This window comes from Anabrus simplex, chromosome 3 (assembly GCF_040414725.1).
Source record: "Anabrus simplex isolate iqAnaSimp1 chromosome 3, ASM4041472v1, whole genome shotgun sequence".
NCBI classification, from domain to species: domain Eukaryota; kingdom Metazoa; phylum Arthropoda; class Insecta; order Orthoptera; family Tettigoniidae; genus Anabrus; species Anabrus simplex.
Genome location: NC_090267.1, coordinates 132,166,820 through 132,187,279, shown reverse-complemented (window position 1 = coordinate 132,187,279; position 20,460 = coordinate 132,166,820). Strand labels below are relative to the sequence as shown.

The 20,460-nt window shown below is 36.4% G+C and overlaps 1 protein-coding gene across 1 annotated transcript in view; it reads right to left on the bottom strand.

Moving 5' to 3' along the window:
- Positions 1-20,460, bottom strand: part of btv (beethoven) — a 594,436-nt gene that overhangs the window by 283,868 nt on the left and 290,108 nt on the right. The window contains exon 35 of the mRNA XM_068226811.1: positions 7,611-7,935. Coding sequence (XP_068082912.1) covers positions 7,611-7,935 — 325 coding nt within the window. The remainder of the gene's footprint in view (positions 1-7,610; positions 7,936-20,460) is intronic.

Sequence of the window (20,460 nt, the reverse complement as noted above, 5' to 3'; positions counted from 1 at the left end):
GAGATATCCATAATCATTAGCATCACGTAACTAGTATCGCTCTAGAACGATAGAGGGGAAGTTGGATGGTGTCGAGTGATCAACAAGTGTGCAAGATTGGGTGAATATAATTGCAGTGATTTGTTCACCAGGAAGATGGATTACTCCAGCAAGGTCATCACACGCCTAGAACCAAGAACTGCACGAGCCGGCGACATGGAGTGAGCACCGATGGCAGGCCCCTGAAAACTTCGGACGGGGGCCAGAAAACATCATAAACTGTTGAGTATTGAGCTAATTTCTTCCAATGTTAGTATTTCCCCTTGTAAATAAAGGTACTGTAAAGATAGGGTTAATGATGAGGTAATTGATAGGTTAATTACCTGGAGTGGTCGGATGACCCTTGTTTAATTTGTTTTTTTTGTAAGTAGATATGGGAAGGAAGTGAACCAGGAAGGATGTATAGAGTTTGGGACCCCTTTTAGCGGATGCATGCGCACGCTATCCTATATTTTTTTTTGTTATGAGTGCTGAGAAGGATTTAAGGGGGGAAATAAATAGAAAATTGAACAGGTTAATGCCATAATTTCATCTGCGTGACTGCATAATATGAGCAGGGATTTTTAGGTGTCAGTATCATTAACATGTGCCTATACAGAAGTTAATGTGGGATAGTGACAGCACTCAAGTCATAAAAGTAGAGACAGTAGTTAGTTTTTGCATGCTAGTGTATAAGTTTGGCTGTAACTGAAGACGTTCGAGAAAATACGTGCGGAGGTTCAAACCTGGCCCACCCTACACACTAGCTAGGCTAATAAAGTAGAGATTTTCTAGTTGAGTTTGATCATGTCTGAATATTATTATTATTATTATTATTATTATTATTATTATTATTATTATTATTATTATTATTATTATTATTATCATTATTATTATTTTCTTATTATTATTATCATTATTATTATTTTCTTAATGTGACTTGATCAGTGTTTTATACTGATACATTTCAAGCAACAGGTTAGTGGATTATTATTATTATTATTATTATTATTATTATTATTATTATTATTATTATTATTATATGTATTTTCTTAAAGTAATGTGATCGGTGATTTTTATATACCGATATATCTCGAGTAGTAGGGTAGTATATAACAGGTACACAATCTCGCCTCAAGGTGGAGAGATTAGGGGACATTGTTCTTTGGGTTAAAGGCTGACGTAACTGTGGTAAAAAAACGTACGACGGAAGAAATGTATGGTTGAACCCCAGACTCCTGGAGAGTTGACGGGATTTTTGGTATAAGATAGCGGCTTAATTTGAGAAATGATTCAAGGACATAATGATAGTATGAGCTGGTTCGAGCAGGTGTACCCTGCATTAGCTCGATTATATGATTGTGATGACTCGGAGGCTGCCGATATTGAGTGCGTTAAATGGTCTCTCGCCGCTGTGTGAAGGGGAGATTTATGGCCCCAGAATGGGAAGGTCCTTGTGAGAGGGCAGCTGAGGGGAGTCGTTTGGCCGAGAAATGTTCTTTTAAGACGGTGCAGTCTTCTGCGAGAATAAAGACAGAATATTTACGTAATTACCACACACGATCCACCAGCCATAATCTAAAGGCAATGTAGGAATTTATGACTGTTCTTGACATGATTAGGTTAATTAGGGTTTTTATTTCAGTGTCCCTGATGGAGACGACCAGAGTCTCAGGTTCGAACCTCAATAGAGCACAGAAGAGACCGATAGCTCGCTCAAGTGGCGGGTGCTGCGAGATGAAATACAGCCATTTATACCTTGTGTTGGTGTATAATATGTGTTTCTTTTTCAGAGTGTGATCTTGTTTTGTGTTATGTACTGTTCTGCGCGAATTTAGACTTCGTGAATTTTTCACTGGTAGTTGTTGGAAGTGACGGGTTCGTTGTCGAGCCTGTGTTCGTGTGATTTTTATTTCATTTGTCTTCCAACTGGTGGAGACGCGCAATATTATTTCCTTTTCCATGGTTTACGTAAACATATGATTATTTCTGCAGTATACTTTTTTTTTATTCACGTATAGATATTTGGTGGCGGTAGATATAAGATAAAATGACCACTCCGGGGTAGTTGAATTAGTGTAAGTAAATGTTTAACTTCATGACATGGGATTCGGTCCCAGGGAATACTGATATTTGGAGGAAAATGGTTCGAATTGTAACTGTAAATAGGTAATCTGTGTTATATTTTGTTTGTGTAACACTCAACAGTTTTGATATCCAACGGGAGATAGACAGACAAAACAAATGGTATGGACGTAGTATGCCAACGAGATTGGACATCCCTCGGGGATGTATATTTTTCTGTGTATGTCAAATCAGGTATCCATCAGCTTGTTAGTTTGGATGGAAGTATTCTTGCATTTGAAGTATCCTTAGGAACTGTGGTCATCCACATAAATATTCTTATGGAATGTGGATGAAGTTTAGCTGATGAATGGTAGCACGGATTTACCGTTGCTAAATATTTGTATTCAACTTGTCAATTTATATTAATTTTCCAAGGATGTCATAGTGTATGTGTATATTTCAACGAGCGCCTTAGTAAATTTGGAAAACTTATTTGTGCTTATTCTTTGCCGAAAAACAAGCATCCAAAATCCTCTTCCGTTCATTGTAGGCCTTTAAGGTAGTTTATGTTTTATAGCCTTTATTTGCCGCGAACGTTCTTCGGCCCTGAGGAGTCCGTGTTCAGACCTCAGGAACGGGAGAGTAGCTCTGATCTAGCTAGGTCGAATGGTCGATAACCCTTCATGTGAGTGGATTAAGTATACAATCCCAATGAGGAGAAATCGGCACAGACCGAAAAGATCCCTTGACTATCGACTTCCGTGGAGCATGGTCCCATGTGTTCGTGACCCGAAAGGGTTGGTTTGTTGTCACATGGTCCCATGAGTCATGGGGGACGGTGGGAAAGGTTCCAGTATCCTCATAAAAAGGAATTAAACTCCTTTTTCACTGCCCCCACCACCAAGTTGATTCCCCCCCTTAAATGTGTGTTTCTTTATTTTTAAAGGAGTTTCCAAATACCAATTTCCACATCTGTAACCTTCAGTTTTGAGATTTAAGTTTCTCCAGGAAAAGAATTCAATTTTTTCACTTCCTTTCACACTCCCCACTCAAGTGAATTTTCCAAAAACAAACAGTACCAGTTTCTTTAAAAGAGCTTCCAAATACCAATTATCACGACTGTAACATCTTCAGATTTTGAGATATTTGTATCCTCGCAAAAGGAATTAATCTCCGTTTTCATCCCCCCCACCCTACCAAGTTGATTACCCCACCAAATGCACGTTTCTTTATTGTAAAGGAGATTCCAAATACCAGTTTTCACATTTGTAACATCTTTAGATTTTTTGATACATTCTCGTACAAATTATTCAAGTAATTTTTCAATTCTTCCCCCCCCCCCGTTAAGGTAAAACAGCGATACTTCCATACATTAAAAGCACTACAGACAGGATCGGCAAGATACTGGACAAATACGACATAAAAAGCATCTATAAACCACACAGGAAGCTAGGCCATTATTTACCACCAGTAAAAGACACAATAAAACTACAGGCCCCTGGAGTATACCACAGTGAATGTAGCTGTGGAACGTGCTATGTTGGTGAAACAAAATGTCTGATCTCCACCCGCCTAAAAGAATATATCCGTCACACCATGAATCAAAACACAGATATTTCAGCATTCCTATGAAACAAGACACGGAATATAATTTGATAAGACCAAAATCCTACCCAGATGTTCTCCCTATCTCAAGGACAATTCAATGTCATCTACTCTATCAATATCCATACCACCCTCTCAACCTTCCATGGTAAATGTCCCAAGCACAAGGTTAGTGACATTCATCAAAACAGAACCACTTCACCTCACAAAAGTACAATCAACCTCATCACAGGACACAACACTTGTTCAATCAGTAATGTAATACACCAACTCCAGAGCAACATGACATACTAATGATGTGGTAGTTTTTACACTTGTCAGCACTTGCTTTCCCAGGTAAAGAGAGAATGATACTCTTTTCAAAATCAGTTGGCACTTCTACTGTATCATACAACTTATGAACTAAATAGAATAGCTTCATCATGTGAGCTTCTCCCTCAAGGTAGTCAGTTATTCTGAGGGTATACCATCAATTTCAGGAGCTTTGTTCCTACATAAGTCCCTCAGTGTGCTGTGTCTGAATATATAGAAACAAAAACAGAATTTTAGTTTCTTGACAATAATAATAAAACAACAATTTTAAAAATATATTTCGAAGGCTCATTTTCAGTAGCATGTCGCAGCTGCATCTTGGTCGAGATAATCGTATCAAGAGCAAAACAACAGTATTATGAGCTAATGTCACATGAGAAAAGGTCCAACACTTCAGAGAATGAATATATCAGCTACACCATGAAAGGTGTAAAAATGAGAATTTGAACACCTCCTAAATCTTATATTGTCAAAGTCAGAAAAGACCAAGAGTTGACCAAGGGAGATCAAAGAGGAAAGATGGCACAAATAAATTAAATCACTGATTCAGCTTAAGTCCTGTGGTCCCCATTCTATTACAAAGAGTGAGCCCATGGGTGAGTCATGGAGGATTACAAACCTATTTTCTGTACGTCTGTTTCCTAGAAAGAAAGCGGCTAAGGGCCTATCCTACCACCTAAAATAAAGTAGCATGTAAATTGCCTTCCACATAAAAAGGATATTTCCGTTCAACCATTCCCGCGTAACACTATCGGTAGATAAATCGTGGTTAGTCGGTGCATAATTTATCAGCTACTTTGAGGGTCTGATAAGACAAGTTTTGAGAGCTGAACATTATTAGCTGTATTTTTGGTGACATACAGCTTAAATTAGCTTATTATATTGATAAAAACATGATACCATAACATCAATCGGTATTGTATTGCAGGATTTTAATCATGAATGCTTTCCTTGAGTTGCAACTGTCACAGAACCTTCTCACCTCTACAGCATCGGGGACACTTATTATATGTCAAGCTTTTGTGAAGAAACTCTACAAGAGCACAAAATCAAAACCTGTTTGGAAACAATCTCAAATGGGCTGTAATTTTTAAGTTTTAAATATTCAAATACCAGATATAACTTGTTATATGTACCAATGCCACCTCAAGCATCCTCACAGCGTAATGGCTAAGGCGCTTGCTTCATAACATGAGGTACCATAGTCCTCATTATGTCGGAATTTTTACTTTCATAATTAGCTGTTGTATTCATCTGTATGTCATTTTTTCATGTTCTTTTATTGATAATATATTTTATCCAAATATTTATTCACATCTATTAGGAAAATGTTTTATACATGCGCTAACTATAGAAAGTGATGTTATGATTAATTCTAGTCATCAATGATCTACATTTAGGACTGTTGCCCAGGTGGTAGATTCCCTATCAGTTGTTTACCTGGTCTTTTCTTAAATGATTTCAAAGAACTTGGAAATATATTGAACATTTCCCTTGATAAATTATTTCATCCCCTAATTCCTCTTCCTATAAATTAATATTTGCCCGATTCGACCTCTTGAATTCCAACTTTATATTCATTAACTTAAACATCAGAATGAAATAAATTATCAGCAAAAGGAAGCATGTGGAACTAAACAAGTTCACAGAACTAGCCGCAAATAAGGGGGTTGTGGAGGCGAGTAACAGACACAGTTAAAAACAATGACAGAGAACAAAAATATCTTTTAATTTAAATTAAATAAAAAGTCGAAGACTCATTGAGACTCAAACCTGCATACTTTCTATTTCAGAGCTAGTACCTTGACCACTCTATAACAAGAATACTTTCTGGAATGCTGGTTTACATGACAGCTTATAACTGGTGTAATAAAAATATAATTGTTAAAATCTCCAGATTTTAAGCCCAAATAGATACTGATTTTGAACCCCCACAGATCAAGCATTGTCCAAAACTCTACAGACAGCCCTTGTAAGGCTTGCTGGTGATAATCAGCAGATCCAAGCACAGGAAATTCAGATGATCAAAATGAGCTTCATATGTCTGATGATAGATAGCAGCTCAGTTGAAAGCAAGAAATTGCTCCAAATCACTCTAGCCAGTCCCATATATTGGCGTCTACCTCCGGGTAGCTACCTAGCGCTGATGCAGAGTGGTAGCATGCAAGCCAAAGTACCAGGTGATTTAGACCCCCGGGTAGTTTAACTCCTGCAGAGCTGCCATCTACTTTACCAGCAGATGGTTGAACCAGCCCTAAGCTTGTCTGCTATGTTGCCTGTAAGGTAAACTCTATCTGCATGCTCAGTTGTTAGTGTGATGAAGTAGTACCATACTGACTCTTGAGAAATGGTATGTACTTCTTCCAGCAAAGGATAAAGATGACCTGCACAATGCTATCATAGAATGGCACTGGACATTCCATGATCGAAAGACGGAAATTAATGTCAGAAAGATCAAAGAAGAACCAGTGAAACTTGATATCCAATGGCAGAAACAGTTTTTGAAAAGGTGGAAAACTTTTAGTACCTGAGAATTGTGATAACAGCTGATGGGGAAACAGACCCAGAGGTTTACTTTAAATTAACTTTCAGCTTATCAGATCATGGTGAGTACATGCCATAGAGATATTATATATAGAACAAAAATGCCTAACCAGACACCATTGAGAACCGAACCAGCAGCCTTCAGTTTTCACATTCAAGCACTATCATCTACAGGAGGTGACTAGCACACTCAACAGTTGTGCCAGCAGAAGGCCAGACCTGTAGCATAGATCTCAGCTAAGAGTAATGGTAAGGTCACCATAGCTCAATAGAAGAACATTTGATGCAAAAGCTGAAGGGTGTGGGTTCAGTTCCCAATGGTGTTCAGTTGGCCATATTTATTTTGTATTTAACATCCCTTTGGTATGTACTCAAACTGTCCTAATAAGTTGACAATCTGTCTTAAGTACAATGCAATTAAGAATGATAATTATTCAGGACTCAGAAATAAATTACAAAATTTAAAAATTTGAATAAACTTTATTATGACACCTACAATAATGTCAGAGGCATGAGAAAAGCCAGTTAAGAAACAAAGATAAAGCAGTCTATGAAGAAGTTTAACTCTCAAAACTGCTGTATGGATCAGAAAACTGAACATAATAGACTAATAAAGAGATTAGACTTACAGCTATAGAAATGAAGTACCTGAGAAGAACCATGGGAAAAACAAGAAGAGATAGAATGAGAAACACAACGATATGAGAATGTCTGAACCAAAAACCACTGATCAATATTACTACCACTGAGAAGGCTGGGTCACCTCATCAGAATGGACCAACAGCAAAAACAAATCTTTGAAGCTAGACTAAAGGGGAGAAGAGGCCCAAAATAGTGGTACACCTCTCGAAATGGAGAGGAGGGTACACCAGATGGCATGAAGAGATTGGCAATGAACTGAACTCTATACAAGAAATGACTGAACTAACATGATCCCTGAAAGGATAGACAATAGTATCATGACTCTTCAATCCAATATCCTTGTCTACATATCTCAATCCTACAGTACTTTCTATTTTTCCTTAATCAATAAGATTGTCAAAATTGATGGTAATATTGCAGACCTGGTTCTTATTGGGTAGTAAACCGAGCTCATTACAGCTGTCTTGTAAAGCACTGGTGAGTTTTTCATAGCCACCACTAGTGAAAGTAACTCCTGGGAAAATGTCCTTCACCAGGGAATCAAACCGGGAAGAATCAGCAAACGTTAGCTTTGACAGTGTGTTAAGTCGTAGTGCCTGGACGACCAGTTCCATTTCTCCTGCCTCATCCAAAGCACCCAGCCCAGAAGTCTTACGTGATGTCTTGAGAACACTTCCACAACCACTTAACACAGTTTTCAGAGCCCTCAAACCCCAGTCGTAGTGTGTCTGGGTACTCAGCAGTTTCCTATGGATCGAAAAAAAATTATTTTAAGTTGTTCAACCAAAACATCAATTCAACTAGTAATATGAGATACACATTAGAATTAAAATACATGTACTGACATGAAAAGATCCAGAAATCACTATCAACAACAACCAAACTGAAATTCATTTCATAAGATTCAGAAAAGGTAAAAAAAAAAGTAGTATGTTAAGACCAGTCTTTTAATATTTTGAAATGGTATACAAGTAAATTCTTAAATAAACATGCTTTGTAATGTATTTATAATAATTCCTCACAATGTTCATCACTCATTGTGAATGAATATCCACAGCCTCTTTCCAGTCAGGAATGGAATGAATGAAACCCCCATCAAGCAGCAAGGACAGAAATTGTGCTGGCTGCTGACGCATTCTGAATCTGAGGCAATGATTAATGACTGACAGATGAAATGAAATGATATTGGAGAGTGTTGGTGGAATGAAAATTGACAGGGAAAACTGGTCTCACCTCCCCTTTGTCAGACACAAATCTCACATGGAGTGACCGGTATTTGAACCACAGAACCCAGCGGTGAGAGGCCGATGCACTGCCTCCTGAGCCATGGAGGCTCTGTATACATTGTCAATATATATGATCAATTCATTATTCAGTACACACACAACATATCAGTAAATCTTACCACATATAGGCCATGCGGTATTTGGCTGAGTGATGAGTACAGCACAGAATTTTAAGCTGAAAAAAGTGGCATTCTATGTGACTGAAGTAGGTTTTTATACAGCTCTATTTAGGGTCAATAAAATATAAAATAAGCGCTAAAAATCTGGTAAAGAGTAACACTTATATAACAAGGTACCACATTTATTTGAATGATATAATGGATACAAAAATATTCTCATGGAACTGGAGTGTGTATCGGAGAGATAGGATAGGAAAGGTAGGAGGGGGAGTATTCATTCTGGTGGAAGAAGAATTTGTAAGCTACAACAAAAATTAAAGATAAGAAACATGAAATTCTAGGTGTAAGGCTCATCACTAAACATAATAGGCAACTTGATTTCTTTGGAGTGCGCAGACCGGGAAAGGGTAGCGTTGACGCTGATTCAGAATTATTTGATAAGATAATCAGCCATGTGGGAAATGATATGGAATGGAACGTGAAAGTAGCGGGTGATCTCAATTTACCAAATGTCAATTGGGAAGGTAAAGCAAATGAAAGGAAGCATGACCAAAAAATGGCCAATAAGTTAATATGGGAAGGACACCTGATTCAGAAAGTGATGGAACCAACTAGATGGAAGAATACTCTGGATGTGGTGCTGGTAAAACCAGACGAGCTCTATAGAGAAACCAAAGTAATACATGGTATTAGTGATCACAAAGCTGTTTTGTCGTAGTTAAAAATAAATGTGAAAGAAAGGAAGGTATTAAAATTAGGACTGTTAGGCAGTACCATATGGCTGATAAAACAGGCATGAGGGAGTTTTTAAAACGTAACTATGATCGGTGGAAAATGGTAAATAAAAATTTAAATGGACTCTGGGATGGGTTTAAAGCAACTGTTGAGGAATGCGAAAATAGTTTGTACCTTTAAAGGTGGTAAGGAATGATAAAGATCCACTATATTATAACATAGAAGTAAAGAGATTAAGGAGGTGCAGCTTGGAAAGAAAGAGAGTTAGAAATGGCTATGGAAGTAAGGAGAAATTGAAGGAACTTAGTAGGAAATTGAATCTAGCAAAGAAGTCAGCTAAGCATGGCAAGCATAATTGGTGGTCATACAAATTTTAGTGAAAAATGGAAAAGTATGTATAGGTACTTTAAGGCAGAAACAGGTTCCAAGAAGGACATTCCAGGAATCATTAATGAACAAGGAGTGTGTATGCAAGGATCTTAAAAAGGCAGAAGTATTGAATCAGCAGTATGTAAAGATTGTTGGTTACAAGGTTAATGTCCAGATAGAGGAGGTGGCTAATACTAAAGAAGTATTAATATTTATCTATGGTAACAATGACATTTACAGTAAGATACAAAAGTTGAAAACTAGAAAAGTGGCTGGAATTGATAAGGTTTCTGGGGATATACTAAAGACAATGGGTTGGGGTACTATATCTGAAGTACTCATCCGATTATTGTTTACATGAAGGAGCTATATCAAATAAATGGTGAGTTGCTATAGTAGCCCATGTGTATAAAGGAAAGGGTGATAGACATAAAGCTGAAAACTACAGGCCAGTCAGTTTGACATGCATTGCATGTAAGCTTTGGGATAGCATTCTTTCTGATTATATTAGACATGTTTGCAAAATTAATAACGGGTTTGATAGAAGGCAGTTTAGGTTTAGGAAAGGTTATTCCACTAAAGCCCAACTTGTAGGATTCCAGCAAGATATAGCAGATATCCTGGATTCAGGAGGTCAAATGGACTGTATCACGATTGACCTATCTAAGGCATTTGATAGGGTAGATCATGGAAGACTACTGGCAAAAATGAGTGCAATTGGACTAGAAAATAGAGTGACTGATGGGTGGCTAAATTTCTAGAAAATGGAACTCAGAGAATTAGGGTAGGTGAAGCTTTATCTGACCCTTCAATAATTAAGACAGGAATTCCTCAAGGCAGTATTATTGGACCTTTATGTTTTCTTATATATATATCAACGATATGTGTAAAGAAGTGGAATCAGAGATAAGGCTTTTTGCAGATGATGTTATTCTGTACAGAATAATAATAAGTTAAAAGATTGTGAGCAACTGTAAAATGATCTCGATAATATAATATTGTGAGATGGACAGTAGGCAATGGTATGATGATAAACGGGGTTGAAAGTCAGATTGTGAGTTTCACAAATAGAAAAAGTCCTCTCAGTTTTAATTACTGTGTTGTTGGGGTGAGAGTTCCTTTTGGGGATTATTGTATGTACCTAGGTGTTAATATAAGGAAAGATCTTCATTGGGGTAATCACATAAATATGCTTGTAAATAAAGGATACAGATCTCTGCACATGGTTATGAGGGTATTTAGGGATTATAGTAAGGATGTAATGGAGAGGGGATATAAGTCTCTGGTAAGACCTCAAATAGAATATGGTTCCAGTGTATGAGACACTCACCAGGATTACTTAATTCAAGAACTGGAAAAAATCCAAAGAAAAGCAGCTCGATTTGTTCTGGGTGATTTCCGACAAAAGGGTAGCATTACAAAAATGTTGCAAAGTTTGGGCTGGGAAGACATGAGAGAAAGGAGACGAGCTGCTCGACTAAGTGGTAGTGATATAGATGTAGACTGCCATAGGGAACCTGAAATATTTGTCCCGAATTAGTAAATTTATAATGTCCAATAATGGACCATTTACATTGGTATGGTAGTATGTTCCGAGCCGTCAGTGGAGAGATGGCGTGGGATGACATTGGTAGACTAATAAGTTTGACTGGTGTCTTTAAAAATAGGAAAGATCACAATATGAAGATAAAGCTGGAATTCGATAGGACAAATTGGGGCAAATATTTGTTTACAGGAAGGCGAGTTAGGGATTGGAATAACTTACCAAGGGTGACGTTCAATAAATTTCCAATTTCTTTGCAATCATTTAAGAAAAGGCTAGGAAAACAGTAGTTAGGGAATCTGCCACCTGGGTGACTGGCCAAATGCAGATAAGTAGTGACTGATTGATTGATTGATTGATTGATTGATTGATTGATTGACTGATTGATTGAAACTAACATATATTTCACACTTTGAATGTGTCAATACAGATTTTGAATACTTGATTTCTTATCAGTATTTTTATTCATCACTGTTCCCATAGTTCGCCTCACAAGCACCATTTTTAGGTTTTCCATGCAAAAGTTATAGTGTTTACCACTCAGAATTAAATTATAAGCTGAAAAAGAGCGTTCTACATCGACTGAAGAAATGGGGCAACTTTTTTTTGCTAGTTGCTTTACGTCACACCGACACAGATAGGTCTTATGGCGACGATGGGACAGGGAAGGGCAAGGAGTGGGAAGGAAGCGGCCATGGTCTTAAGGTACAGCCCCAGCATTTGCCTGGCATGAAAATGGGAAACCATGGAAAACCATTTTCAGGGCTGCCGACAGTGGGGTTCGAACCTACTATCTCCCGAATACTGGATACTGGCCGCACTTAAGCGATTGGGCAATATTTTAGATTTGGAATGAGATGAACTGACAATTCAGTTACATCTTCAATGTAATTAAATGTAATTAAAACATTAGCGGCAGCAATTAATATTCTCAGTCTGATGTTTTTCTGCAGCACCATGTCCAACTTATTTTTTCTTTCCAGCAGTTTTTGATTATTTTATTTTCAGCATTACACAATTCAAGTTATCCACACAACCAATTCTGAATACTTGCAAGTCAAAGGATGAACTGGCTTCTGGCAGAGGAGATGTGCCATTACTGTTTTGGTGACAGCTGGAATTTTAGGATCGAATGAGAAGAGGTGGGCTTCAGATACTCCGCCATTTTGTCGTTCATCGCTCAACTTCCTGATAGCAGGAAAAAGAAGAGATGGTTATATGTCTTGGAATATACACACTATAGGCTGTTAAGAAAACTAGTAAATAAATGTGAAGAAATAATGTGAAAATTTTAAAAACAAGACAAATTTTAAAATAAGCATTTTTAGGCACAATAAAACACCTTTATTTAGACCTAATTGTTCATGACAAGCCTGAATATTTTATCCCAAACATCTCTGTATTAAGGAAAAAATAGGCTTTTGCCTAAATTCTGCTGTCTAGTGATCAGTAAGACAAGACATATTTAATCCCCACCAGACAACAAGAATATAACCAGCAATGACTGAGGTGAACACACATCCAAGTTTGAACTTCTAGAAACCCTCATAATGTAAATTTACTAAAAGCAATCAGTCAATTTCAGAACAAAATAAATTAGCAAATGCTTCAATTACTGAGAGAACTTTGTTAAAGTTAAAATTTCCTAGTGTGGATTTTGAGAGATTTTGTGTAAACTATTTAATACTTATTTACTGGATTTGGACAATGAAAATCCTATTCCATAACAATAGATAAGAATCTTAGTTTTATCAAGACCTAAATGGAAATACTCAAAAGGATGAATTCTTAATCTAAATTCATTTTGATAAGAGAGGTAGTACAGTTCCCTCTTCCTAAAATGTAACAGGATGATAGGAGTGTGAACCAAAATATCACATCAAAATTCAAAAAATTAATTTGGAATTAAGTAAAAAAAAAAAACAATAGACAAAGACATTAAGTTGATGTCATACTAGAAGAGCATGTCAAGCAGGAATGAAAGTTTTCTGAGTAAACAGCGTCTCTATATTTACAACTCTTGATAGGCTAGCTCTCTAGGTCGAGTATTAAATGTGGAGATCAAGAATGAATCGATTGATGCATGTCATAGGTTGAAGAGGCAATTGCATCAAGCTTCAGGTGCCATTGTAGTGAAGTTTGTACACCGTAGTGTCAAGAATGAACTCATTCAAAAACGCAAGGTTAAAAGGGATTTACCGAGCTTGATAGCTGCAGTTGCTTAAGTGCGGCCAGTATCCAGTATTCGGGAGATAGTAGGTTCGAACCCCACTGTCGGCAGCCCTGAAAATGGTTTTCCGTGGTTTCCCATTTTCACACCAGGCAAATGCTGGGGCTGTACCTTAATTAAGGCCACGGCCGCTTCCTTCCCACTCCTAGCCCTTTCCTGTCCCATCGTCGCCGTAAGACCTATCTGTGTCGGTGCGACGTAAAACAATTAGCAAAAAAAAAAAAAGGATTTAAATGCGTCTCATCTCGGATTTTCTGAGTATGAGACGGTGTATATAAACCACAGTTTGACGTCCCTATGAAGAAAGGTCCTTGGCCAAGCTCGAAAAATTAAGAAGGAGAGAAATTATGCTTTTCTATGGGTAGATCATGGAGGTAACATTAAATTCCAAAAAAGAGAAGGTGATCGGCAGGTGTTTAATCTAAAAACCCTGGACGATGTGAATGGATTAAATGAGACTGTGTAACTTTTGTGTTTTGAGAAAAATGATTTTTAATGCAATTAATATTTACTACCAGAATGTAAGAACGTTAAACACTAAAATTTCGGAGTTTTATGTTAACAATAGTGAATCAGAATACGATATTCTGTTGATTACGGAAACATGGTTACAATCTCATGTTGCTAACAGCAAACTGTTTAGTAGGGATTTTAATGTGTATAGAAAAGATCGTGGAGGTACAAGGAAAGGAGGAGGCGCATTAATAGCTGTTAAAGGTTCTATAGTATCAAGACAAATAACGTTAGATTTTGGTGATACTGAAGCAGTTTGTGTAAAAATTATAGTTAATGGTCGCAGTTATGTAATAATTTACAATGGCGAAAAATGAGGGTATCCTCCTATTCAATACATCATATATTCCGTCATTAGACGGAGCAAACAAATTCATATTGTTGTAAATATTGTATATTTGTGCTAATTTTGCTTTCCGTCTAAGCTCTTTTTTGTTTTTTTGTTCACTCTTTCATTATGTTTTTTAGCATTTTTTCAACTTATACTATGTAAATTATTCCAACCCCACCCCCCTAATTTTTTTCACTGAAGATGGCTCAAGTGAGCCGAAACATGTCTGAATTTGTTTGCTCCGTCTAATGACGGAATATATGATGTATTGAATAGGATGAATTTGTTTGCTCCGTTTAATGACGGAATATATGATGTATTGAATAGGAGGATACCCTCATTTTTCGCCATTGTAAAGTGAAAACCGTCAATACGGAATGATTCCAATATCTTGTAATGTTATGTAATAATGTCAGTGTATTTTCCACCTGCAACCAAATTGGAAGCATATTTGGACTTCTATAGATTGTTTGAAGTTAATAAGGACCTTTCCAATTTAGATCTTATTATAGCTGGTGACTTTAATTTGCCATTAATTACTGGTGAGCAAAGTAATCTTGTAAATTTTGGACCTGCATATAGATCCTTAGCTGAGTTTATGTCACTCTATCAGTTGCACTTGGTCAATAATATTCTTAATGCAAATGGAAATACATTTGATCTTATTATTACGAATGTTAAAACTTTAACAGTATATAGAGATTAGTGCCCCTTAATTAAGGAGGATAGTTATCATCCTGCAATTGCAGTCACGCTACTAATAAATAGAGAGCGTAGCCATGTTTCGCAACAACCTGAACAACCTAAGCAGTTATTTGACTTTAGAAGGGCTAATTTCTTTCAAATGTATAAAATGTTCGAGCGAATGGATTGGTCTAGGATTGTAGAATTTACAGACGCTGACCAGGCTGTTGAGTATTTTTATGCTCAGGTACACTCTGTATTTTGTGAAACAGTACCAATGAAGAATTTTCACACAAAGAAAAAGTATCCTCCATGGTTTACTAAAGACATAATAAATAACTTGAAACTGAAGGAAATCCACAGAAAGCGAAGGAAACATTCAGAGTATAGTAGGGTAATATTTAACCAGTTAAGGAGAGAAACGAAACATATGATCAGTAAAGCGTATAAGAATTATATTTCTAGACTTGAAGAGAATATCAAAAGTGATATTAATCAGTTCTGGAGCTATATGAAATGCAAAAGAAATACCAAGGAGGGTCTGCAACAGGGCATGAAATTTAACAGTATCTTACTTAATAATAATAAAAGTATAGCTGATGGCTTTGCAACCTTTTTTGGATCAGTATATTCAAAACCTCCACCAACCTATGATATTCCTGATTCACCTGATGTATATGTTAATTATCCATTATCTTTAGAATTAGTGGATGAAAAGGAATATATGTTAGCTATTAAAAAATTAAAACCTAAAAGGTCATGTGGTGTTGATGGAATACCGCCGTATGTACTGAAAGCATGTTCTAATGTGTTGGATTTTCCCTTACGAGCCTTATATAACATTGTGGTAAAAACGCAAACCTTTCCAAAAGTATGGAAGACAGCGAAAGTGTGTCCAGTTTTTAAATGTGGGGACAGTAAAAATATTGAAAACTATCGCCCTGTTTGTATTTTGTGTGCACCGGCTAAAGTATTTGAGCAAATAATGTACACGCGTATATTTAATCATGTGAGGGTCGGTATACATATCAATCAGCATGGTTTTATGCCAGGTAGATCAACTACGACTAATCTATTAAAATTTACACAATATGCGTATGCCGTTTTGAATAATCAAGGACAGGTCGACGTAATATACACAGATTTTTCCAAAGCCTTCGACAAATTAGATCACGGCATTTTGATGAAAAAATTGTCTTGCTTTGGTCTGACCCCTCCTTGGTTAAAACTGCTTGCATCTTATCTTAGTGCACGGAAACAATATGTTTACTATCATCAACATGGGTCTTTCGCATACAATGTTACTTCTAGTGTACCACAAGGGTCTAACCTTGGCCCTTTATTCTTTATTTTACATATTAATGATTTGCCCACTAGAATTAGGTTTTCTCAGTGTTTATTATATGCTGATGATGTCAAACTTTATAAAGAGATAAAAAATGTTGATGATATGTTGAAATTACAATATGATTTGGATAACTTATACGCATGGAGTATTGCAAACTGTTTGTAACTTAATATAAATAAATGCTGTTTCCTTCAGATTTCAAATAAGAAAAATACATTGAATTATAAATATAAAATTATAATGAAGAACTCAGAGTTGTTCACTCTGTTAATGACTTAGGGGTAATTGTTACAAGAAATTTATCTTTCAAGGAGCATATTAATACAATGGTTAATGATTCTTATAAGAAATTGGGTTTTATAATTAGAAATCCAAGAGATTTTTCTAACACATATGCACTCACCTTATTATTCAATAGTATTGTTCGATCAAAACTTGAGTATTCATGTATAATTTGGTCTCCATGTTATAAATCTTATCAAAATCAAATTGAAAGGATGCAGAAACTCTTTTTAAGATATATTTATTATAAAAAATATAAGATATTCCCCTTTAGAAATTATGTTTCATATGGATTTTTGTTGAATGAATTCAAATATGTATCGCTAGCAAGTAGGCGTGTAATAGCTCAACAAATTTATCTCTATAAGATGAACGAATCTAGAGTAAACGAACTGCAGCAGAAATACAGCGGACACAAGTTACAAGTAAAGAAAATTGTGGCCAAAGAAAAACAGAAAGCTTGGACTGATTTTACAGATAAACTAGAGCAAGACAGCAAAGCTAATTCTAAACTACTTTACCGAACAATATGAAATATAAGAAGAGACAATGAATACATAACAGCAATAGAGGAACCAGATGGTAACTTAGTTAGGGAGGAGACAGAAATAAGGAAGATCATGAAATCCTTTTTTGATAATTTATACAACAGTACTGGGAAAGACTCCAATGATGTAACCACGCAGGTCAGTTTAAGCTGCGATGATGAGCCTGACCAAGAGAGTCCGCCAACATGGAAGGAAGTAGAGACGGCCCTTAATAGTATGCCCAAAGAAAGATCTACAGGATTTGATGAAGTCAGTGCGATATGATCAAAGCAACTGGTGCAATAGGAATACAGTGGCTTCATAGAGTAATTAATGCAAGATGGAAGGATAGGAAAGTCCCAGATGATTGGAAAAAGGGAATAATAATACCTCTCTTCAAAAAAGGAAGCCGGAAGAAATGTAGCAATTATAGAGGGATCACTTTATTGTCTCATGGTTTGAAAATATTTGAGAAAATACTTGAAAAAAGGCTAAGGAAAATAATAGAACCACAACTACAGGAAGAACAATATGGATTCAGAGACCACCGATCAACTACCGATCTCATATTTGCACTTAGAATACTGTTAGAAAAGCATTGGGAGAAGGGCAAAGACTTAACACTAGTGTTTTTGGATCTCGAAAAAGCATTTGATAGTGTTCCAAGGAAGACTATATGGGAATGTTTAAGAAAGAAGAATGTACCCAAAGGGCTTATCCAGAAAGTTAAAATGCTTTACGAAGACTGCTGCAGTTGCGTACAGATAGGAAACGGTAATTCTGATAGGTTCCAAACCACTAAAGGAGTGCAACAAGGCAGTACCCTTTCACCATTACTTTTTATCACTGTCATGGATGAAGTCATGAAAGAAATTAAGCAGAAGAACAATATGGACATCAATGCATTTGCATTTGCAGATGATGTAGTAATTTGGGGAAATACAGAGAAGGAAGCCCAAGAGAGGCTGAACACCTGGAATGAACATTTGAAAGCACACGGATTAACAATAAATAAATCGAAAACTGTTACTATGTCTGTCAACAGGCAGAAGAAGAAAGAAAAAATAATGCTGGAAGGTACACAGCTGGAAACAGTAGACCAATATAAATATCTTGCGTACATCATTTCAAGTGATAACAGAATACAGCACGAGATTAACAACCACATTCAAAAATCAGCTCAGTTTTACCATCAAGTTCGGAACCTCCTCTGGAACGAACAAGTTCCCTTAAAATCAAAGCAGATTCTATTCCAATAATACTTCACCCCCATAATAACGTATGGCCTAGAAACCTGCACAACAACCCAACAAGTGGATAGCAAACTACAAGCCGCAGAAATGAAGTTCCTACAAACTATGGTACAGAAGACAAAAAGGGACAGGGCAAGGAATGAAAGAACAAGAGAGGAAGCTGGTGTGTACCCATCCCTGAATGAAAAAGTGACAAGGGCCCGTTTGAAATGGTTTGGCCATGTCAAACGAATGGACGATGGAAGGACAGCAAAACAATGGCTACACACAGTCGTGGCCGGAAAACGACCGGTAGGAAGACCTAGGAAGAGGTGGCTGGACCAAGTGAAAGAGGACATAGGAACAAGAGGAATCAGCTGGGATGTCGTCTTGAGAGAAGAGTGTTACATGGACAGACAGAAGTGGAGAGTGCTCGTAAACGACACCCGGGCAACTGGAGTGGAAAACTGATGATGATGATGATGATGAAGATGGTTAATGCATTAATTGATGATAATAGTTTGCTTCGCGAGTTATGCTTTAATGTTAGAAAAGGAAATTTAAGATTTCGGCAATTGTTTATTACTCCAGTCTCCAAAACTGTATTTTTTAAGAACTCTCCGTTTATCAATATGTGTGAAACATACAATAACTTAATTAATAAGTATCATATAGATCTTGACTTTTGCTTATGAATATGACACATATGTAAATATATTAAAATAATTTTTCTCGAAGTGATTTGTTTATATGTAGAATATTCACATGATTTTGTTTGATTTATTAGGAGGCTTCTGTATATGATATATTGTTTCATCCATTTCATACAGAGCATTATCATCTCATTTACATAGCGTTTTCACATTTTCTTCTTTTTGGTATTTCTATGTTATTTGTTCAAATAATTTGTAAAAGCCACCTATAATTGGAGCGTGTCTCTGTTGGTGGCACAATAAATAAATAAATAAATAAACAAACAAACAAACAAACAAACAAACAAACAAACAAACAAACAAACAAACAAAGAAATCTATCTGTTATTACGAGTGATTAAGCGTGTGCGATTTTTTCCGCAAAGCTAAAAATGAAATGTCATCCTTTCACCACCTGATGATGTAGCCTAGACTCCAAAACGCACCATGGATTAAAACATTTAATAAAAATTGTGATTGGTAACAGTTTTAATAATTCATAAAGCTAAGACGGCTTCAACAGATGATGTGAATGCAAAATGAGAGGTTTCTGAAGAAAGCCTATGAGAAAACGATAACTGAAAAGAGAGCTAGAGGATGACGATGCATGAGATGGAGGGACTCTGTACTGTATTTCGAAAGCATTGAAACAAGAATTATTGACAGCAGCACAGAGATCAAATAAGAGTGCTGGACAAGCAGAATAAAATGGAGGACTTTGGTACATTACTCTATCCATTGTGTGCCTGGAAATAGGAATGGATGAAGAAGAACTCTCTGACTGAATCCCACAGTCGAAGCTAATACTAACCATATTCTCCTATTCCAAACAGGAGTCTCTTTTCTGATGTTGTGCTAGTTACTTAAGAGGGACAAAAATTATCAGTAACAAGGAAGTATATTTGCTATAATATAATTTTTAAGGTTTTGAAATAAATCTTTGAATAAAAAGATAAATAGTTATTTACAAATTTGTGATAAGATCACTCTCATCTATAAAGTGAATGATGAGATCAGCAGTAGTTTCATCAATGGCTAAATTTCTCACATTTAAATTGAACACAGAATTGCTCTGTAAAAAGCTAATGATGAGATCAGAAAATTTAGCATCATTAAGACCGAGTTCCTCAAGAAATTATTTACAATATAATCTCTGTAATCTCCACTCAGGGTAGCAAGAATCAAATATATGATTAAAGGAAAAAGATCACTGTCACTTGATTTCACAGTTATGAGCAGTGGCAGATAAGCGGATCTTGAAAAGGAAATTTTCAGGAAAAGGACTACAGCATTTATGTCGTCCTCTTCTCTGCTTTAATTTCTTAGGTAATAGGTAAGCTAACCAGGATAACAAAATAAATGGAAAGCATAAAATTTGGAA